This window comes from Phasianus colchicus, chromosome 4, assembly GCF_987193195.1.
Source record: "Phasianus colchicus chromosome 4, bPhaCol1.hap1.1, whole genome shotgun sequence".
NCBI lineage: Eukaryota > Metazoa > Chordata > Aves > Galliformes > Phasianidae > Phasianus > Phasianus colchicus.
In genome coordinates this window covers 23,152,847-23,176,212 of record NC_143439.1, presented here as the reverse complement: position 1 = coordinate 23,176,212, position 23,366 = coordinate 23,152,847, and the positions used below count along the sequence as shown (strand labels likewise).

Below are 23,366 nucleotides of genomic sequence, written 5' to 3'. Positions count from 1 at the left end.
TTTTGGATCAACTTACTGATTTATTAGGATGTAAGAACTACGCTCTCTTAACTGACAAACTGAAAAATAAAAAACACAACAGACAACAACAAAAAAAAGGTGATCTTACAGGAACTTTCATAAAGATTAAAAAAACAGTTCAGTGGTGGGACCAAGAGGCTAAAGAGTTTACTTTTTCCTGCCCAGCACAACAATCACAGAGTTGGTTGTATTCTGTTTAAATTCCGAGTACACATGGAGTTTTGTCAAAATTCTCCAGTTCTTTTAAGATGAGCAATTATCATCTAATGACAGTTAGATATGGGAATGATGAAAGATCTAATTAAATTACTGATGCACTGCAAGATCTCACATCAGATCCTAAATTATATTTCCATTGGCAGTTTGGGCAGTAGCTGTGGTGACATGCCATAAAACCAGCACATTATGTCCTGATAACAGCACTATAAAAGAGATTCACTACTACTCTTACCCTCACTATTCACCAGAGTACATTTGTGGCAGCCTTCCAACAAGCTGCAAACTTTTCTGCTTCCTTGCCAGTTTATGATGTTCGTTTCAGGAGTTTTAAAAATCATTCTTATATATTGCATAATTCAGATATATGATGACTACACCTAGCTGCTTCTGCATTTATATTTGTATGAACAGTTCAACAATTTACATCATCTGTTTTGTTCCATTTGTCTCAGCACCTATGAAAATTGAGAACTTCCAAAAAACTCTTGCTATAAAAGTTGTACTACATTCTTACATGCTGCTTGCGTAGAAAGAACAGGAAAACAGAATATCCTCATCTTGCCATCTTTTTTCATTACTTGTTACAGTCAAAAGGAAGTTTAGAATGATAATCAGGGCTGAGGCAGTTTGCTCTGAAGTGTTTATTTGTTTGTTTAATATTGTTGTTTCAGAAAAAAAGTGATATCCACAGTATCTCCAAAGTACAGGCATTCGGGGAATATCCAGGGACCTTGCTGTTTCCCAAAAGAGCTTGACTGCACTTTGCACTGCATTTTTTGACTCAGTTAGGGACTCCTGAGTTCTCTCAATACACCTTAGCATACATTCTCCAGCAATGTTGCCTAAATGTACAGAAAGTTAAAAATGACAGAAATGCATGTTTCAAGAAAAGTAGCAATAGAGCTATAATGTATTTATACAATACAATTAAAATTGAAGATTCTTAAATATCTGACATGGATGTTTTGTGTGTTCTGTGGAGAACTGATACTGATCCATCCACCTGTCCAAATCTTGCTTTATTAAATTCTAGAGATGCATAGCATGCCTACAAGAATAGGAAAATAAAAGAAAAAAGTCCCAAATAATTTCAAATCTAAAAAAAAAAAAATAGGCTGTCACATTGATGAGGGCAAGATAAATGAATATTAATATCATATTAATATCAAAAATGAGGCAGCAAACTTTTTTTATATCTTTGCCAGTTATTGAAAACATGAAATCAGATATTAAATGAAATACATAATGCCAATTTGGAGATTATTATCTTCATCTTGAGATCATACTATTCAGTTTGGAATTAGACTACTAAATATACTCAGAGAGAAAAAAATTGGAGAATACGTAAGCACCAGTGTATATTCACTGGGCACCAGACAAAGTTTTTCTGCCAAATTCTAACTAGAAATAACTAAGCCACAGGACAAGGAATAATTACTAGCAAGCTAAAATTGAAAGAAAGCATTTGAACCTGATAAAAATAAGGTTTTCATACATGGTAAGAAATCCAGCAGTTACAACAAATTACTCAGAGATTAATCTCTGTCCAGAACAAGTACATAATAATCCACAATGTGAGGAAAATTTCACAGTACGTTAGTTGGAACAGCATCAAAATTATTGCAGCAACAGGTAATTTTGCTTAGAACTAATGAAATTCAAAATCCTGAAAATAAAGAATAAAAAATGGAGCAGGAGCAATTGGGTCTTATCAGGAAAAAGGAAAAATAAAAAAGGAATCACTTTTATTTTTAAGACAGGTAAAGAGCATGCAGAAGCCTCTCTAACTTTTAAGCCTCTAGTCTTTAGGAAGTACTATCTTTCCATATCAACACCTACATATAAAAGAGCAGGTAAATGTTCTAGAATCAGTTGTGTGAAATTGTAATTACTGATAGTCAAACTCAACATTACTCCATGCTTAGAATGAAGATTAATACATCTAGACTTGGTCTCCACATCTTTACACCAGCACCTGATCTTATCATCTTGATCTAGATTTTGCTCTGGATTTGTAAAGCTGTAACAATTGACAGAAGACAGTTCAAAATCTTAGCCAGAAAGTGCATTAGTTTTAACTCAAAGAAATCTGTGATAAGAGATCTTACTGAAATACTTTTAGTTTTATTGAAGTGCTTATTAGATTAGAAAATGCATTATAATGGGAATGAGCAGGAACCAACTAATAAAAAAAGAGAAGATATCACCAGTTTAAACATAACAACATGATCGAGACATTCATGCTCTTTTTCTCTAAACTATAGAAGAAAAGAATTCAAGAAATTGCATTTTTTCAAGTCATATGTGTTGACAAATACAGAAGATAAAAATAAATAGAAGAAATGGGATTGGGAAGGCATAGCAAGGAAATAAGAGAAAGAAAATTTTAATTTTGTCAGCAGAAATACATTCATTTCCTAGCTTGCAGTTCTTATTCATTAAATGAATGCTAACTTTGCACTTACTTTGAACAGAACCTGGAAATGAAAAAGGAAACCATAACTGATCATTTGTTCAGATGAAACAAAGTCTCATTAACAGTTCAGGAAGCTGTAGTGTGTAGGGCTGCTTGGGGACGTGTTGAATGTCCAGACTTGAAGGTTTTTTAAGACTAGCTCATGGCTGTTCTGATCTAGTGCTGGTATTAGATGTACTTTAAGCAAGAAACTAAACCTTATGATTACCTGTGGTCTATTACCAGTGGTCTCTTCCAAGCAACAATTCTTTGACTGTCAAAGTGCACCACCTGACTTTATTGCAGTTTCCAATATTACATAAAAATAAACACGAAGGCTGTAGAAGGAAAAAAAAAAAAAAAAAGCAGTAAAAATGTTATACTGTTTTCCTCAGACTACGTGAATTAGAGGTCAGCATCATCTTTTAAAGGAATTTTTGCATGGGATTTTACTCAAGACTCCCAGCCATAATACAGCCCTAACTATGCAGTACTTTCAACCTAGCTGGATTCCTAGATTTCTGTAAAACTGCTTTGACTTCAGCAGACTCCAATCAGCCACATTCAGACCAGTGTTGAGATTTCTGGATGCCTGGAAACAGTACATTCTAGAGACTTCTACTTTGTGGGACAGTCACATTAGCACTGTGTGTACATTCACAGAGCAACAGTGAATGAATCAGTAGAGTGTGCAAACCACCTGGTCTCCCACTGTACATGTGGTCACATAGACCTTCCCAGCAACTGATTTACCGATCCCTCACAGCTTTAGAAAAACATTATTGGAAAACAAAGAAAGTGCACTATTTAATGGTTGGCATTTTTCATTGTTGACATTATGTACATAAGGCTTACTCATGATATGGAAAAGATCATGCTACATGGGTTTGACAGATGAATCTTGGGAGACCTTCCAAATAGGAATCTTGTAATCTTCACTCACTGGACTGAAGCCTTATGACAAGGCTGTCCATAGAGGAACAGGAATAACTGATGGTCTGATGCCTATTTTAATATGATCTAAGCCTTACATTAATTCAGGGTATTCTCCAGAACAGATTAAATCTACAGAACAATAACTTAAACTCTTGGAAGAAATTAAAAGCCATATGTTTGTCTGGGGGAAAAAAAAAAAAAAAAAAAAAAAAAAAAAGCTAAAGAAGGACCATCAGGAGGACAAGAATAGTTACAGACAGGATATTCAGGTTTTGTGAACAAACTGACACACAGGACGTGACAATGTATTCTAGGTCAGATTTAAGGCTATATAGATGACATTGAACATGGTAAAATAGCCCAGACGTGAAACAGAACAAAGGACAATTAAAGCTAAAACTGCCTAAAACTTGCTAAAATTACCAGTATACAAAATACCTCAAATGCAAGCGTTTAGAAACATGAAACTAAAATGTGAGTTCTAATATAAATTCATATAGAGATACACATATGCAATACACATAATTGTACAGGCCATTCAACAAGAATAAAAAAAATCCTTAATGCTCACTGCATATCTGTACTACTGCCTCTGTGATCACACATCTTCCACATATTAGTCTGTGCTTTGAGCATTCAGTTTTCCCTCTCCATTTACTACGCATATTTTTCAGCTTTAGTTCAGACATTGATGTTTTAAAAGTGTGTCCTTTTGCCCTAGATCTCCCACCTTCAGCTATATCGCATCTGGCTTCATCAACCCCATGTAAAAAAGAGGGAAAACGTGCCAAATACAGCATATTTGATATCTGAAGTGTACCTATTGACCTTTAACTGGAATGGATATTTTAATCCCACACTCGAAAATTACCCTTCAAAAGACTTGAATTCAAATTGCCAACATGATATGTCATCTTCTAATCTGATGTGACTGGAATGATAACATTTGCTTTGATGTGCAATGTAATCCAGTGTGACTGATCATATGCAGCCTGCCATAACCCTGCAAAGGGCAATGCATCATGCTCGGAAATTAAAACCATGCTACTTTCTGGAAGTCACAGTCAAAGGAACCTACCTAAATTTTAACTATTACAGTTTTCAAGAGATTTTTAAGCCAACAGTGATGATAATCTTAGCTAAATTATTTATTTTCTTAGTCTTCTGCATCTGACTTTAGTTACTGCATCTGTATTTTGGCTATTACTTTGCCAAGGAATGCACAAAATTCAAAACACTGAAGAATACCTGACAATTTGATTCCAGTTGTATTCAAACATTCTGCTTTTAAAGAGTGCAGCTTTTAAACTCATGGTTTCTGTCGTTTCTTGCAATAATTAATTTTTTTTTTTTTTTTTTTGGCATTGCCAGCACAGAAAATACTTATCCATGATCTGGGATGCACCTCCAGATACAGGAGAAAGAAGTACCAGCAGCACCAAAAATGAACAGCTGCTTCTTCTGCCACCATTTCAGACTTCTGTGGAAGATTTCACACTTTCACTTGATCAAGTGTCTCGCCATGTGATCTCATATGTTACCATCAATGCCTTACTCACATAATGAGGGTTAACTCACACATTCAGGGTCAATATCTTCTAATCCTCTGAAAGAACACTTAATGCTAAAGCAAAAATACATAGGTGAAAGAACAAGAGATTATTACCTTGGTGGAGGAGGAAATAAGAAAGGGGCCATTTTCCTCCTCAGTAATGTGATCAGAACCACTGAGTCTATAAAACAGATTTTTTTTTTTTTTTTTTTTTTTTTGCATAAATACGTAAAATGCAGTTGGAGCTTTGACAGTGTCCTAAAATAACAGATTTGCAGTCATGCATCAGATGATATATGAAGCACTAATACGCAAGTGCTGCTAAGGATGCATTCATTCAGGACACTGAACACAGGGAATTAATGTTAAGCATGGGGATAAATAAATAATGCATTGCTAGGTCTGCTTTTCATATTTATCCAAAGAAGTGAACATCTCACACAAGGAAGACACTTCTTTCTCTAACACTGGTATCAGTTGTACTTTTGTTTTAAGAGTAAGTCACATAGGCTTACTGAATAGGAGGGAAGAGCAGACAATCTGAATGAGAAAATGAGCAGTTCTGAAAATAGAGAGCAATTGCAGATTCCTGTTTCCATTATAAACAGAAAGAGTTAATTCTTTGCTTTCTGATCAAAGAGTCCTAGAGGAACTCACTGATAGTATTTTCAAGTTAGCTTCTGCTCCATTGGGGTAAGAAATTTGGGTAGCTGAGAATGAGCAAGCAATTTTGCAGATTTTAAGGTAAGGGCATTATGATATCAGACCACAAGTAGAAAAAGCTGTCTGCATTGACAGCTCAATTCCCACAAAAATGATCTCAAAAAATGGTCCTTTGATTCAAATTTTGCAACAAGATATATGTCATTTTCTAATGTGAGTTGACTAGAATGAAAACACGTGCACCCTAATGTGAAACAGAACCTAGTGTGACTGATCAGATGCTATCTGTCATAACACAGCATGGGACAATGCATTTCACTTGAAGTTTTAATGTAAGCCTTTTTGTGGGAGTGGCAAGGGAAATCACAACAAATGAGAGAAACCAATATCTCAATATGTTGAACTGCTGAAGGCATTAGGGCTATATTTTATCTACCAGGTTGTCAGCACAGCCTGCTGATGTGACAAGCACCCATTCACCCAAATATCCAAAGTGGAGATGAAATATCCTTTGTCCCAACTGGTAATGAAAAGCAAATTACAGATCCTTTTCCCCAGGTGCCCTTTCCACAAAGTCATCCCTACTTATGTATCCTTGCTAGATGACACGCAAGCTGCCTTCCCCCTTCAGTTCATTCCAATTCATCAATATTTATCCCGACCATGTTGTGCCTGCAATTGCAAGTGCAGTTATAACACTGTGATTGTCACCAGACCAAACAGTAAATAGACATTGCAGTTGAACATATGAATACGGAATGAGCATATTCTCACTTCTGTACTGTAACCAGAATTTTGAGCTGACACTTTTGTTACCCCTAATACTATTAGTGCTAATGGAAAAGTGCCAAAACGTCAAACCATTTTCCACAGACATTAATACCAGATGTCTAGGAATGAGGATTAAGAAGTTTACTCTATATTTCTTATTGGATTTCTGACAACTTCACCTTTCCATTTATATAAGTCATGAAAAAAATACACTTTGAGCCCTTTCAGGTGATCTGGTAAAATTTTGTTAAGAACGTGTCTTTTAATTCTTGTCAATTTCCTCTCTTTTCTACTGAAAGAAAGAATACCCCATGCCTTCATATCTAATCTTTTGCATAGCAGGGAACAAAGAAAACAAAGTACATACCTTTTTTTAAAAAATAAATTTTTTTCACTCCATGCAGAATTCTGCACTATTTTCTCCAAAACCACATGTCTAGGGCATTTTCTGAGGTTTTTAAGAGATTCCCATTTTAATAACTTTGCAATGGATCCCAAGTGTAAGCAACATTGTCAGGAGAGCGACTATATGATTTGGCTGTGTCTGAATAGAGACAAGTAGAGAAATCATTAAAAAAAATAGGTAAAGTGTTCTGAAGTATAATAACCAGAATTTCAACCTGGACTACTCTTGAAAGAATCTTTGTAGAAAACATTAGAAGGCTAGATTGAGAAAACAGAAAAGACTAAAATAGATGGATAATATTCCATCAGGTGATTTCCTGTACGTAAGTATATGCAGCCTCCTTTTTTTTAAAACCATTCACAATACATACAAACCCAGTTGTAGAGGAACAGTTCTGAATTCCTGTAAGTTTACAGAACAGTGAATTTACCAAAGGTAAAACCTTAAAACTAAAAAGAAATCTATTTTAAAAACAACATTGCATTAAAAATCCATCAACTTTTAAGTGTTATAAATAAATAAAACAAAGAAACAAACAAAAGATATCAAACAACTCAGTATGAGTTAGTCTGATAGATTGTCTTCTATTTTATAAAATTTGACCAAGAAATGGAACTGTCAGTTAGTTGTTCACATTTACTTCAATACTCAGAAAATTAAAAAGTTACAACAAGGAGAAAAAATACTTTTGTACTCCTTCACAACATCACACGCATTTATGTCTCAAAAGAATTATTGCCTTCTAGTAACTTGAAGCACAGGTATAACTTTTCATTCTTCTGCAAACTGCTCTCCCTTAATGACAAGATTCATTTATCAATATTTGCTTTCTTACTATAGCAATAGTGAAAGATCTAAAAGACAGAGGGAAAGATGAATAGACAGAGAGAATGAAATTCTTGACAACTGTATATTAAACAGGAACAAACTAGAAACAAATGGTGCTTTCTTGCCCTGAAGTTGAAAATTTTCATTTAAAAAAAAATGTCAAAAATATTAGGTAGCTTATTAGATGATACAGTAAGATTTTTGTTTGCCTCGTTTGTAAATACTAACTACCTATTTCTTGAAGAATGGTGATAGAATTTAAATGATAATAAAATCTGAGCTAATGTAGTAACTACAAAAGAGATTCAATATCAGCGTCATATAACTGGAAATGTAAGAGGGAGCAACAATAAAAAAATCTAAGGCATGATAGTAGTAGGAACACTATATGAACCTGTACAGAATGAAGCTTTTCTTCACAGCAGTGACCCATTAGTAGAGAGGATGGGAAGAAAAAGACTTATCCCTTTTTTAGCTCCTTTATCATTTTCCTGCTCCTAAAGGAACAAATCTTTTCTAAAGTAAAGGAGTTTAAAGGTGAAGCAACAATAGAGTGCTTTACAATTTTGGGCCGTTTATTTGTCTACAAGAGGGACCATGATCCAATGGAGGAGTCCACAACACAAAGCAGAATGCTTTCCATTTCATTTAGTGGAATATGCTGATATACCATCTACAATATCTTACAGAATTTTGTTGTTGTTTTTTTTTTTTTTTTTTTTTTCCAGCAAAAGACATTTTCTTGTAGTTTGGTCATGAGATGAAGTAATTATAGCTATCTCTAGTGGAGAAAGGTGCAGCCTAAAAAACAGAGATATTCCTAATATCACACACTTTCTATAAACAAAATGTCACATTCTATGTCAAACTTTGTAAATTCCTGTTTTTTTTAAAAAAAAGATTTTTAAAAAAATTACTTGTGAGAAATTACACAATTTTAAAACCCATCATATTTTTATAATTCTGCTTATTTTAAAATCCTACAATATGTTTTTCAGTAGATGCAAGCATATGGTTCATGTAACAATACCATATGTCTGATAATATCTTGCTGTAAATTACAACAATAACAAACATTTTTAAATTGAAAAGGAACTCAAATTAAATTATTTTTCCTCTTATTTTTTTAAAATCTTTTTAATATTTTTGATGACATTTCTGAAAAAAGCTTATAAATTCCCAAACAGTTTAATATTTCAAACAAAGTTTTACAGAATGTTTTACAGTTATCAAAAACATGCATTCATTATTGTGGAAGAAAACTACTGTCCTTTATAAAAAGTAAATGAAAAATAAAAGCATGCATTCAAATCACAACATACTTAAGCTGCTTTTTCTTCACTAACACACATTGGCAAGTCTCTGTCATTCCTGAGAACATACTGAGTGTCGTTTTTTACCCTGTGATATTTAGTTTTCTATTAAATCCAGATGGAAATGTGAGATGAACCACAAACAAACCCATGTGAAACTCAACTTCCTTAAGACAAGATTGCATTTACAGTGATGAAAGGGGAATGATTCTGTATCCTTCTTTTAACTCATGCTGTGATAAAGAGTCAAAATTAAATTCAACTGTGTTAGGTTTTTCTCTGTATAAATTATCAATATGCAAAGGTGTAACCATTCAGGATAATTCCCTCAACACAGACCCATAGAATAGCAAAAAGGTACAATGGCTTTTTTACTTTGCATTAACACGATGGCCAAACATCACAGAAAAAATATGAGTCTGACCTCATTTAAAAAATGTGGAAGACAGATACTTTGGGCAAGGACACAGTTAGGAAAAAGAACAGCTGTGTCTGGAACAGACTTTAACCATCATAAATATAGGGAAGTTAAAATCTAAAATAGTCACTAGCCTGCACATGTATTCCTTCACTTGAATGAAAATAATAGTCTAGTAAAAGTCCTTATTTTCATAACTAATATTGACAACTAATCTCATCTCAACTTTAATGCTGATGGAGCTTTTTTATTTTTTTATATCTGTACTGATTTCTATAGTGTTGGTTTTGTTTTTTTTCCACAACATCTTCAGATTGATGCATTAATGAAAGGAAAATCTTCTGTCTTGAGAAAAGATAAGCGTGTATTTCGTGCCACAGGCAATAACCATAGTGAGGAAGTCATCTAATAAATAACAAATCAAGAGAAAAAACAGTTCTTCCTTAAAGATTTGTTAGGTCTGTAGACAACTTAAAACACATCTCACAAGTTCACATAAATATAGTAATCAAAGCAGTTTTTCTGAAGGAAGAAGAGTACCTTAACTTCCTAGCTTAGAATTTCTCTTAATTAAGTACACTTGCTGTATCACAGGTGGATGATAGCTTACATGTTAGACAAATACAGTCTTACTCTTTTCCTTCACCTGGTTGAAAGACAGCTTAGATCATATCTCTCCCTTTCGTTGGCAGCTTTTATGGTTGGCCAAAAGTCAGTAGAACAGTTTTCATGTTGAATAAGTTGTGGAAGTTGATACTCCAGCATTTTCTAGCAATTTTCCTGTCCAGGACATTCCATACAATCTTCTTATGGGGCAAAAGCTTATTTTCTTCTCTTCTTCAAAGGCTTTCTGGCCTCTAGATAGGACTAAATTTGTTCCACTCCAGGGCATAATACTCAAGTACATCTAATTTTGAATCAGCACCTGTTATGTCCCTAAGCAACAAGCGCAAGGAACACAGTGAATATTGGAAGAAATACTGGAAATGCTTATGAGTTTTCAGGTCTAATTTATATTTGTTCTGAAGGATAATTGAAGATTTGTGCTTTTTCCCTGAGAAAACTTTTTAGCATACACATGTATGCTAAAATACAGCTCTTGAATGCATGTTCCTGTGTCAATCATTCAAAGAAATTTTGGTTTATACTAGAATGCACAGGAGAATCCAGGATGGTTCTTGACTTTCCAAAATGCTCATGGAAGTTATAAAAAGTAACCTCACTTAAAAACATATACAGAAGCTATTCCTAATGCTGTGGCATTTGGTTTTAATATTATTTTTGTAATATTGTCAACACTTGCATGCGGCTACATGGCCTTTAAAATGCTACATAACAATGAAGTCACTCAACTTACTTTGGAAAAGGGGTTCTAAAGCATAATGGAGAGGAATAAATTTACATGAAATAATCTTCTTAATATCTAGGTGCCACAATTATTTACCTGCTTGTAAAAGAAATGCTATGATTTCTCTGACCTTTTCAAACATTGCTTTTTTTTTTTTTTTAGGCAATTCCATAAAAATGACTGGTAGAATCCTTACCCAGGTAATTTTATTAAATTCATTTCCTTTTTCTTGACTAACAAGTGCAGGCAGAAGACAAAGAGTTCAGATTATGTTGTTAAAAGATGGCTTTGATCTAGAGAGACAGACTACTTAGTCATTCTCTGATTCATTATCATTAATATTCTCATTATGATATCCTAATCCAATCTAGTAGTAAATCTTACAAGGTTAACTTTTAAATGCTCAATAATAGAGTGTCATCAGTTTTCAGTAACAGCCTGAAGTTCACATGTTTAGTAATGACTTTTTCAAGTCAAACATTAATTTCATAGATATCTTTTAGCAAATAATTAAAGTAGCTGGTTACTAAAAAACGTTAGGATATTTTTACTCATCGTTAGCACAACTGACTGCTTATTTTTATATGCATTCATGCTGAAAAGAGTTTGCAGCAGCAGGAGATGATTAATCATTAAAGTTTATTGTAGTATAATAGTACAGTGAAAAGTTGCACCAAGAATGCAAATTTAAAAGTCTGAGGAGCAATCCAAAGTCACTAAAAGCAACACAATCACTTCTCCATTACTGTTCAAGTTTTTGCTGTGCTAGTGTCTCCAAGAGATGACACAGCTTGCCCTGAGTGTGCTTTGACTTGAACAGTTGAATTTCCTGAATGCCATCTACTGAAGCTGCTTACTTGGCCTTGAACTAAACATCCTGGAGAAATGGGAAATTGTGTGACTACAGATACAGAGAGCTAGTGATTTTATTTCAGGGAATTTATCTAACAGGGCCAGTTTGTAGATCTACTTTCTGCAGCTTCAAAAGAAGTTTCTCTCTTTTAGTTTGTCACAGTGAATTTCCCATTAGGGAAGTTTATTCACTGCCCTTTTTGTTGCTTGAAGTGATACTTCTGTTGGTCATAAACCTTATATTCTCAGTGGTTGCTAGCAGATATTTGTAAAAGCAGTAATAAACATTCCTTCCAGCAAAGGATATTCACAGTTCTGCAGAGGAACCTGCAATTCATTAAGAAGAACAATCTGTTGTGTATAATACAATATTGATGATGGAAAGATCACGGACTCCAGATTCTGGTTACTGCCCTTTACGTTACCATTTCCCTCTCCTGAGTAGATGCTGTAGTCACTTCTGTGACAGATTTCCCTCCCATCTTCTTAACACTTAGAAACTCTAAGTGAAGGACCAAATCTGGGGTAGGGAAGAGAACACACAGATGCACTCAACTTACTCTTTATGCATATAGGAATGCACAAGATGCGCCAGCCTCGCTGACATTTCTGTTGACTACATTTGTGTACTTTACAATACAAGAAATTCTATATCTTTAACAAAACATTAGTCCCAAAAACACTCTATGATCCACTTTCCTACAACTTTTATGTTTACTTATAGCTGTTCAGTGAATGTTAATGTAAAACATTACTTACAGTAAGATTTAGGGTTTTGAACTATTGTGATGTGTTGATCTTGGCTGGCTGCCGGATGCCTATCCACTTCAGTCTCACTTCTGTGTTTGACAGTGGAAGAAAATAAGGTCAAAAAGATGTTGAATTAAATACGAGAAGATAACTTATCAGTTACAGCAAAAGAAATCATCATGCTGACACTTTTTTTCAGTCAGTTAAGAAACATGCATCTTAAACCAAAATGAGCTTTTAAGGCAATACAAATAGAAAATCAAAAATGCTACATTTTTAATTCTTTCAACTTTTATACTTAAGTCCCTTTAAGAGCACAATCTGATATACTGCAATCTGTACGGAACTGTTCTTCAGTTAAGATCATAACAGACTTTGTCTGTAATTCATCCTCCCAATTCCAAAAATAAGTATTCTTTTATTTTTTCCAGTACTTTTGCAAAATTGGTCTCTGATAAGAAAACAAGAACCATGCAAAAATTTGGTATTCATTAAGGCAGCTGTGTGAGGCATATGTGGGTTCAAAAAGTGATTTGACTTTTGAAAGAATAACATGTTTTTGACATGACATCCTTTTAAAGGAAGGCTGAGCCTAGAAGCTCAGGACTTACTGTGTTTACTGAAAATGACATGAAACCGGGTATTGATTCACTGTACACTTAAAAAGACAGTAAGATTCTGTTGCATGATTTTTGGATTAAACCATATCTAAATAAGGTTATACTAAATTATGCCAGATGTACAGCTATAAAGGAAGAATGTCCACAGTTATACATAAAGCTATTACAAAAACATAATTGCTGTGATGACTTCTGTTTGGAATAGAGAATTCATATGAAAGAGAAACAGAAACTTCCATTGAAATTGAAAAAATTCTATAGAAAGTACTTTTCAGTGCCAGACAAAACAAAAATATTATTTCTTAAAGAAAATATAACAACACAACAGAGGAAAGTATCATTATGAAACTGGATTACTGTGTCCAGTTCTGGGCTCACCTGTACAAAAAAGACAGGGATCTCTTGGAAAGAGTCCAGCAGAGAGCCACAAAGATGGTGAAGGGTCTGGAGCATCTCCCCTATGAAGAAAGGCTAAGTGAACTGGGTCTGTTTAGCCTTGAGAAGACTGAGAGGGGACCTGATCCAGGTCTATAAATATCTAAGGTGTGGGGGGCAAAGTGGCGAGGCCAGACTCTTTTCAGCAGTGTGCGGAGACAGGACAAGGGGAAATGGCCAGAAGCTGGAGCATAGGAAGTTCCGCACCAATGTGCACAAGAACTTCTTTACGGTGAGGGTGACGGAGCACTGGAACAGGCTGCCCAGGGAGGTTGTGGAGTCTCCTTCTCTGGAGATATTCAAGACCCGCCTGGACGCCTACCTGTGCAACCTGGTGTAGGGATCCTGCTTTGGCAGGGGGGTTGGACTCGATCTCTGGAGGTCCCTTCCAACCCCTACGATTCTGTGATTTTACCTGCATAGTTTCTCCAAATTTATTTCGAAAGGTTTCTTTTTTTAAAAAGCAATAACATCAAATGTTTTATTTTCTTTCATTTTATATTGTTTCCGCCAACAAACAACAACAAATCTTTTGCTTCACTTCATAAAACAGAAACAGATCAAAATCAACTTCTGTTTGCTTATCGTTGAACTGAGTGTGGATATAGAACCAATCAATAAAAAACTGATACTGTTACAGCATTTTTTTATAGTATTTGTACTGAAATACTTGTTCTAAGTTTTCAGTAATGTATACACTTGAAGGATTAAAACATGTGTGTCATATAAGGCACACTTTACTGAAGCTTCACAAAAACATGAAGGCTTTTCCTCAAAGAGTTAAGTCTTTCACATTACATCTTATGTAATAGACCGTAGCATACATCATACCAAATGCGTATAAAGAGATGACCTATATTGCAGCATTTCAAGTATTCCAAGAGTATGCGTTCGGAAGTTAGGAAACTACAGAATCACAACCTTAACAGATCATGAGTACCTTTTCTATTTCTTGTTGCACAGTCTTCAGCTTTGTGATAGCATAATAATGTTTTAAGATTCTTCTATCAGGATGATTGCCTGTTATTTAATAATACTCAAAGCTATACTTTGTTTCTTTTAGACTTTTTAATGCATACCTTATTTAATGGAGTCATATCAAATTCAGAAGAATTAATTTTTGCACCAACTTTCCTGTTCCAATCTGAAAAGTAATACTAGAAATCTTCACAAGTATTATCCTCTTACTGAATTTACATTCACAACAGTCCTCAGAAATAAGATGAATATTATTGTCAGCTTTACAGATGTGGAAATGAGTTGTAGAGACATTCTGTAGCTGAGAAAGCATATGCAGATATCCAGTTTGTAGAACCGGATTTAACAGTATGAATACCATATTATGTTCAAATTATAATTGTTATACCATGGAGTCTTAATATTTATATAAGTGTTGCTATGCGGATCTCAGAAAATGGAAAAGTGAAAGAAAATGAAATTTCACTTTGCTGTAAAATTATTTTTCACTTTTATCACGGATGAATCTAGCAGAAGTGATAAGTTCATCTCAGCTCAGCTGTAAACTCTAGCTTAGGTTTTTCAAAATCTGTAGATGGATTACACTGTTTCGGCAGCCTGTATTGGTTCATCAAGCTGAAGCATTCTGGGTCTTCCAAGGGATTCAGTAGTACCCACGGGTTCTTTTGCTCCCAAGCATACTATGAACAGCCAAATACTACTCAATAAGTTTAATTTTATCAAAACAATTCAGCAACGTAGCTCAGTCATTAGCACCTAGTTTTTGACATCTTATTTTTTTAAGCCATTGTTGAGTTATATGCAAAAATATATGCAAAAAATGATGCCTTTATGTTTTAGCTAGATTTTCTTTGATCTCAAAATATGACTGTTTTTTTAAGAACCAGCATTTCGGCCACTGAAAACACACTTTAGGTAAGCTGAAACCTCAAAACATTTACAGTTTTATTAGTGCGCTTCTTCATCAAATACTTTAATTAGTAAAGCCCTGTCCCTTTGTACAGGTTTTAACAACTTCTTGCCAAGGCTTTAAATGTTTTCTTTCAGCATGTTCAAGTATAGTCTAAAGGGATTAAACTTTCTCTGGCCATTACTTTTTCTGCTTGAAGTGAAGGCAATTATTTTGCCCCTGAGGACTGTTTTAAGGGTTTCCTACAAGCATTACCAGTGAGACCTCTTGATTCTTATTAATTTGCAGGAACTTTTCATTCCTATTTCCATGACATATTTGAAAGGTGAATCTTATAAAAGAAATTTGTTAAGCTGCCATGAGCTAGTGATCTGGTGCTTTCTGTAAAGCTTGTGAGAAAATGATATGACAGAAATTCTTCAGAATATTATATTGTCGTATGCTCAGCAAAAGAGATGGAAGTCTATTTTGGACTGCATAAAAGCAAATATATTTTCTGGTCTTACAATGCTGTCTTTCTAGGCATTTGTCAGGCCTCTTATTAGAAGGCTACTCTTTTCTGAGCTTTTTCACACTGAGTTTTAAGCTCATTTAAAATCTTTTACTCCTATCCTTTAGAACAGATCATGCAAGATGTTGAAACAGGCAACTTGTACATTTTAGAGCTGCAGGTTCTCCTATGGAGCTGGAAGTGAACAACGTTTAGATTTCTACAGGAGTGTTGGGAACTTTCTGTGTGGAAGATGCATATTTCTACTATGTACATTCAAACATATGTACTACATTTCCTCTTCTGATTCCGTACAGAATATGATGTGTTACTGCACCTTATATTACAAATGGGTTCCAAATGCTGAGTGCAAACATGAATTCAGAAACAAAAGAGTGTATTACCTGAAAATTTATGAACATGAGATTACTCCAGGAGAGTAACTCCATTTTCTAGAGATAAAAATCTAGGTTACTTTCCCTGCCTAGGACATAGAAAAGTAGATAGCTGCAGACTTTTACCTTCCACTGTTATATGTATCTATCAATTTAAAAAGTTATAGCAAAGGTTTTAAATAAGAAGGGAGAGGAGAGAGGGAAGGAGAAAATATTTCCCTCCCCTTCTCCAAATAAAGAGGAAATCCTAGCTAAATACATAAGTATTTGTCAAATTACTTTTCAGTAAGTGAAATCAAGCTTCTTTGTAGGCTTCCCACAAGTCTTTGTGAGAAAGCTCTGTTGAAAATAGTAAAAAAAAAAACATTCAGAATTCAACATGTGTTCCAGTATATGTTCAGCATTTTCTTTTCATTAGTCTTGGCAATCTTTTCAAGAGAAGAGAAGTTGCATAATTTGAAACAGCAGTTAAGAACAACAAAAAAGTTGGAGGACAAGCCAATGAAATCAAAGACAAGAATCTATTCCCCCTTCCACTCTACAAGAGTGTGTGTGTGTCTTCACAGAGCCAATACCTCCCACTACAAGATTTTGTGTACAGGCATTTATGACTGCCGAGCCAGACTGAAATCTCTCATGCTGAGTGCCTTGCCATACAGAGTGAACTTGCTTGGCTGGCAAAATTCAAACTGGTTTAGTTCTTTCCAAGAATACCTATGAAAAATGTTGGCTGGCCCACACTAAAACTTTTCAGTGACTTTTTTTTTTTTTTAGAACTTACGTAATCTTATGCTACAAACCTGAAAATTGGCAAACTATTACAGCGTATAACTTTTCTGTCACAAAGAAATCTGTTTAAACTAGACTGTGAAATATAAGATTAAGCAGTAAAGCATCAATTGGAGACATTTGATAGAGTTGTCTTTCACACACTCTGAGGATTGTCTTTTTTCAACCCACACCAAACTTGCTTCAATTTGGTATTAAGAAAAGAACAAATTTCACTGTAGTTTGAACAATACTAACTGAGAAGTCTATATAGAAATAGTGACAAGACTCATTGGAACACGAGGAACATCTACATTTGTGTTACTGGAAATGGGCTTGTGAGAGAAAACAGCTGCAGGATCAGATAAGATAGAAAGTGCAAAGCAATTAGAAGCAGGGGAAGAGATGTAGTGATTCTACAGAAAGGAATAATCTGTGAATATGGAGAACAGGTGAAAATGCTGGAACAAGCAATTCTGGAGAAAGGAGATGAGGATATGCTGGTATTGTGTGCAATGAGGACCTTGGCATAAATAACAGAGGTCAACAACATACAAAGAAATACAAGTTGGCAAAGGCAGTTAGGAAGAGAGTTACTCATATTTAACTGGGAAAAACAAAATAAAACTATTTTTATTAGAGCCTATTCTGCTTTCAAGACCAAAAGAACACTCAATTTTTGAACCCTTTTTTTTTTTTTTACCTGTGAAAAGTAGTGATAAAATATTCTGTTCTCTTTCTACACAGTAATTTAGAGAAGCTTGCAAGAGAAGACAAGAATTACTTCTGTCAGCTCAAAGGATAGATAAGAACAGCTAAAGTTCTGCCTCTGCATGTGGTTAGTAATAGTTATTTGGAAAGAGTGTAAGAAGCATGAAAAATTATAAAGATACTGGAAATACATGCTCTAAAAATGGGGTCTATACTCATATTCTGTATAAGGGGACATTCTGCATAATGGAACAACAGAAACTGATTTCATTACTATCAAAAGAAACAAGAAGTAGAATCCTGCTCAAATTATGAGTTATATCAATATAATATAAAATTAATAAAAGTAGATCTAAAGCAAACAGATGTAAGTAGTACTCATCTTTGTGAGTGAGCAACTAAAGAAAGACTACTTCAATGAACTGGATATACCCATGAAAAAACACTGAATTAGAAAGCCCCCATGGTTAGAATATTTTAAGCAGTTTTAAAATATTATCTCATATCTGTTGTTGGAGAGCTGTTTCCTCCTCTAATTCTTGTTTTACTTATTCAAAAGTGTCTTGGCTTTACTCCTTTGTTTCATGGGCTTTCACTTGGTAATCACCCAAGAAGTATTAAAGGTTCTCATTAAGAAGGAAGCTTGGACTGGCTAAGTTCAGAAGATCGTTGTTAACATTCCTCTTATTCAGTTGTCCTTCAACAAAAAACAGTATTTTGTGTTTGGCATTACTCAGTCCAGACTGAATCTTGTTTCTGTTAGTCTATATGGATATAGACTCACATATGAATCAAATACAAACAGGATATTTCTGCCTATACTGCACCTTTAAAATTATCAGTCATGAAAATAGAACTAAATCACTCAGGCAAGTCTTCGTACAAGCTTTTTCTAACTATCCTAAATGTATATATTTCCTACTGTTTGCAATTATCGCTGATGCTCACACAAAATGTATCTATTCCGAATTACACATATGTATACAAACGTGAGGAGATATTTTTTCCTACTTTTTATCTGTTAAATAAAGTAAATATGCAGGTATACACTTTTTTCCTTGAAGTTCACTCCTAACTTATAGTATACATTAAAAAAAGAAAGTTTTGAACATTTAAACAACTGGGCATCCACATGGAAACATAATGCAACATGCAACAAGTAGGGGACTATAACAAGAGGTTCTCATACAAGTAGAGTTTGGAGCCACTTAAAATTCAAATTATGTCAACTATGATTTATAGAGGGAAAAAGGATGAATACATATCCAGCAGCCTTTTGATAACACCAGCAGTGAAAGTCATGGATCATGAAAACATCAGGAAATATAAGAATTTCTAAGATGTATTATCTTTGATGTTGTATGGTTAGGTTAGAATTCTTTCATCTTGATCAGAAGATGAAGGACAGGAATTGTTTCTGTTTCCTACATGCCTCTTAAAGATGAGGGCTATAAACAGGTTTCAGAAAATTCATGATCTCAGATTCTCAGACGTTTGGAGCTGAACAAAGATATTTTTACCTGTCTCCTGTCAGCTTTGCCCTTTTGGACAGCTACATACCATGTTTCTTGTCTAAGAAGTTCTAGTAGCAATGACATGGTGGGTGAGGTGATCACAGTTCCTGTAGAAAAAAAATCTGATATTAAAATGAAATGAAGGTTGCTGTGCTTTGCAAATATTGATGAAACCTATCTTGTCTGTCTTCTGTCACACCACACCTGACAGAAATAAGTCACCACAGGAGTGAGTTAAGCATTCATCAAGTACAAATGGGTCAGACATCTAAGTCATCTCAAAATAAAAAAAGTTTTTCAAGGAAACAAAGTAATAATGCATTACTTAATCGGTAAATAGGTAATTAGGGTGATTGTACTACTAGAGATAATTTAATATCAGCAGTGTTTAAACATACAGTAGCATTTGTTACTAGCTGGAGTTTGAGGCTTCTTTAGTATACGTATGTTTACATTTGTAATGAGAAATTGCAGGTATTTATTACTGAATGAACCTTGTTATCAAACTAAAATAGGACCCAGTTGATAGTTAAAGGGCTGAGGAAAATGCAAGACTCCTGAAATAAAGTGTAACCCTGTCTCAGTTCTCCTTTTAACAGTTTTGCAAACAATTCAGTGAAAAAAAAAAAATTAGTTTACATGTTTTACAGAGGATCAAGCCTTTTTCGGGAGTAGCAGTAATTAAAGGAAGCAATAGACAAAGACAGTCAAACACCGCTTTGATGATATAGTTAACAAGTTCTCAGCAAGTCTCCAGCCAAGTTAAGACACAGACAGCAATGAATATGGAAGTGAAAACAGTCTTGACAGAGTAGATAAAGAGCAGCAAAGGTCTGTTTCGAATGAAAGGGACTTCATCAGGAGGTTGTCAGCTAGAACAGGAAAAGAATCCATCAGCTCTGAAGCTGAAGACTGAGATTGAGAAAGGCAGTATCTGTTTGTTCAATTATACTCATCACTGGATTTCTTCAGGACTTTTGTATTGCTGAAAACACTGAAGGCTATATTAACCTTTATAGTATAAGGCTATATCTCAAAAGTAGAATGGTCAAAAAACTTCTTGATAATCAGCTGGTAGAAATAAAGGCTAGGAGAAGTGATTCAAAGAAAGTTTTGTTCCTGTTTGGTTGCTGACACAGTCTGAGTAAAAATTATTGGCCACAGAGGGAGGAAAAACAAAATAGACTATTTTGATTCAGAATGCAGGGATTCATTCAACATATGTTTCTAATATTTATATAGCTTAAAAAAAAAATCTGAAATTACACAAAGGGAGCCCAGCTTTTTACTTATAAAATACTCCTACATGTAAAGCAGAATCTCTTGTGCTTTGTAGTCCCCATTCTTTTGAAATGTCAGTGTGCCTTTCCTTATCTAGCAGTTTGCTTTTTAAAGTCTGCCTTAGAATTACTTGGTCTCCTCAGGCTAACAGGGGAACTGCTGAAATTATAGCATAATGAGCCATCTGCAGACCATCCAGAACAGACCTAAGATAGGGCAACAACCTACTTGGGGACTTTGAAGAACATGAATCCAACTTTCTAGTTTAAGTACAGATAACCAGTTTCCTAATCTAGCCACCTATGTTCTCCATAGTTCTGCATTGTGAAAGTTTATTCTAGGCTAGCAACTGGTGCGATTATTACAAAATCTATTATTCAAGGAGTTAAGTATGTATAAAACTCAATATTTCACGGGATTGCTACAAAGTAAAGAAAAGTAAAGTGAATGTAAATCTTCGTGTTCTAAAGAAAAAAGACAAAAACAGCATAAGGTATTAGAAGATGCACGAATTTTTACACTGACACTTTCAGCTCCTGAGGCATATCCTTTAAGAGTTTACATATGATATTTTCTAAATCCTACCAAAAAAATTTATAGTTTTATTTCTTAATGAGACTGTTTTTTTTTCTAGTATTGTCCTAAAATGAGGATTACAAGGTGATAGAACAACGTAGACGCCTATTGCTATTTTCAAGAGTTAAGTAATCCATTAAATAACAATACAGCTAGAAAAAGATCCCAACATACAGATTCATATGTAAATACACCTAATAAATTACCTTCAAGAGCAAATAGCTCTCTCCCTCAAGCACACAGAATAATCTGAAAGATCTGAAGCTATGTAAAAACTAGCCTTGTTGATTACTATATATTAGTGACTAATGAAATCAAGAAACATTTCAAAACAAAGACAAACTTTCAAGAACAAGACTCTGAAACAGCACGTTTACAAAATTCACTAGAATCTTTTTATATATCTAGTAGAAATCAAATATTAAGTTATTCTTTTTGACTACTTACACTGTTGTTTTTGTTATCAAAAGTGATTTTTTTTTTTTTTTTTAATTCAGCAAGTTCAATTTTTGAGACATATTGAGCTATAAGAAGCTCTTATGATCCTCCTCACATTATGGTAGTAGAAAAATTACTCAATGAGTTTTACTTTATCTGCCTGTGAGATAAGGTTGTCATCATGTTCTCATTAGGTACCTATGTACAGCTATACAATTAACAAATGCACAGTTAGAAGACCGGTATAGTTCAGATAGTATTTTACAGGTTTATAGTTAGAAAGATTATCACAGTGAAAAGAGACAATCAAAAACAGAATGCTCACCTGCTCCCAAGGCTTGCAGCTTAAAAAAAAAAAACAAAAAACAAAAAAACAAAAAAACCAAAGAAACAAACAAACACACAACTCCAAAAGGAGGGCTCTCCAAAAGGAAATCCTTTTCCAATGGCAGTCAGCCCTTAAATAGGATCTAGGAGAGGTGGAGACAGGCTCCATCCCTTCTGGTCACGCAGCTGAATTGCCGTCATCTGTGCTCCCATGGTTGATTCAGTCCTTGCCTCAGGTGATCAATCAGTGGTTCAGGCCATGACTCAACAGTTTCTATATACTATCATAAAGAAAATTTAGAGGATATGAAATTAGTGTTAATCTTTCTTCTCAGGGGCAGCTTGTCCATAAGTAAAAAGGACTTAAAGATGAATAATCAGTATTTGTAGTTTATTCAGAGATCATGCGGTCAAATCTAGCATGCCTAGTTTTAAAGAAAAAAAATACTATTTCATTTTTTTTTCTATCTATCTCCTCCATTTTAAGCATTTTACCTATAAATAATATAGTATATAATTTCTGATTATTTTGCCACTGCAAAATCACAGAATTGCAGGAGTTGAAAGGGACCTCCAAAGATCATCTAGTCCAGCACCCTGCTAAAGCAAATTCTTTGGAGTAGGTTAAACAAGAAAGCACCCAGGCAGGTTTTTAATACCTCCAGAGAAAAAGAATCCACAACCTCTCTTGGCACTCTCTTTTCCAGTGGTTTGTCACCCTCAAAGTAAAAAAGTTCTTTCTCCTGTTCAGATGAAACTTCCTGTGCTCCAGTTTGTACCCACTGCTCCTTGTACTGTTGCTGGGCACTACTTGACTCCTGCCCTTTAGATACTTAGAAGCATTGATAAAATCCCCACCCAGTCTTCTCCTCTTCAGGCTGAACAGTCCCAGGTCTCTCAGCCCTTCCCCAGAAGAGAGATGTACTAAGCCCCTCGCTATCTTTCTGACCCTCCTGTGAACTCTAGAAGTAACCTGTCTTTCTTAACTGTGGAGCTCAGAACTGGACATACTACCCCAGATGTGGCCTCAGCAGGGCAGAGAAGAGAGGAGGATCACCTCTCTTGACCTATTGGCCACTGACTTTTTAATGCACACCAGGATGCCACTGGTCTTCTTGGCCACAGTGTCAGTCTACTGGGTCATGGACAACCTGGTGTCCACCAGTTTACCCAGTTCCTTCTATGCAGAGCTCATTGCCAGCAGGTCATCTCCATATCTGTACTGATGCATGTGGTTATTCTTCCCCAGACTGTAGATTGTAAGAATCTACACGTCCCCTGTTGAATCTCATCAGGTTCTTCTTCACTCTACTTTGCAGCTTGTTCAGGTCTCACTGAAAGGCAGCACAGCCTTCTGAAGTGTCAGCCACTCCTCCCAGCTTTGAATCATT

General features: G+C 34.9%; 1 protein-coding gene across 3 annotated transcripts; it reads right to left on the bottom strand.

Annotated features, from left to right (window-relative positions):
* Nucleotides 1-11,567: 11,567 nt before the first annotated feature.
* Nucleotides 11,568-22,065, bottom strand: LOC116238117 (uncharacterized). Of its 3 annotated transcripts, none has more exons than XM_090140068.1 (6): nucleotides 21,974-22,065; nucleotides 19,360-19,460; nucleotides 13,531-13,610; nucleotides 12,542-12,621; nucleotides 12,208-12,302; nucleotides 11,568-12,109 (listed from the first exon to the last, which is right to left on the bottom strand). In XM_090140068.1, the coding sequence occupies exons 2-6, from the start codon at nucleotides 19,435-19,437 to the stop codon at nucleotides 12,038-12,040; spliced, it is 405 nt and encodes a 134-aa protein (XP_089996194.1). In that variant the 5' UTR covers nucleotides 19,438-19,460; nucleotides 21,974-22,065; the 3' UTR covers nucleotides 11,568-12,037. The 3 variants fall into 3 exon arrangements, 2 of the variants coding, with proteins under 2 accessions (XP_089996194.1, XP_089996195.1); XM_090140069.1 differs by having other exon boundaries at nucleotides 19,400-19,460; XR_016466381.1 differs by lacking the exon at nucleotides 12,208-12,302.
* Between the last annotated feature and the right edge of the window lie 1,301 nt (nucleotides 22,066-23,366).

Bases quoted from the DNA above. Each gene is read 5' to 3' on its own strand.
- LOC116238117 (XM_090140068.1), bottom strand. From the start codon at position 19,437: ATGTCATTGCTACTAGAACTTCTTAGACAAGAAACATGGTATGTAGCT. The intron at 13,611-19,359 runs GTAAAAATATCT...CTTTCTTCATAG, and splicing joins GCAAAGCTGACAGGAGACAG to GGGAGATGCTCCAGACCCTT. The intron at 12,110-12,207 runs GTAACGTAAAGG...AATGAATTGCAG, and splicing joins CTACTCAGGAGAGGGAAATG to GTTCCTCTGCAGAACTGTGA.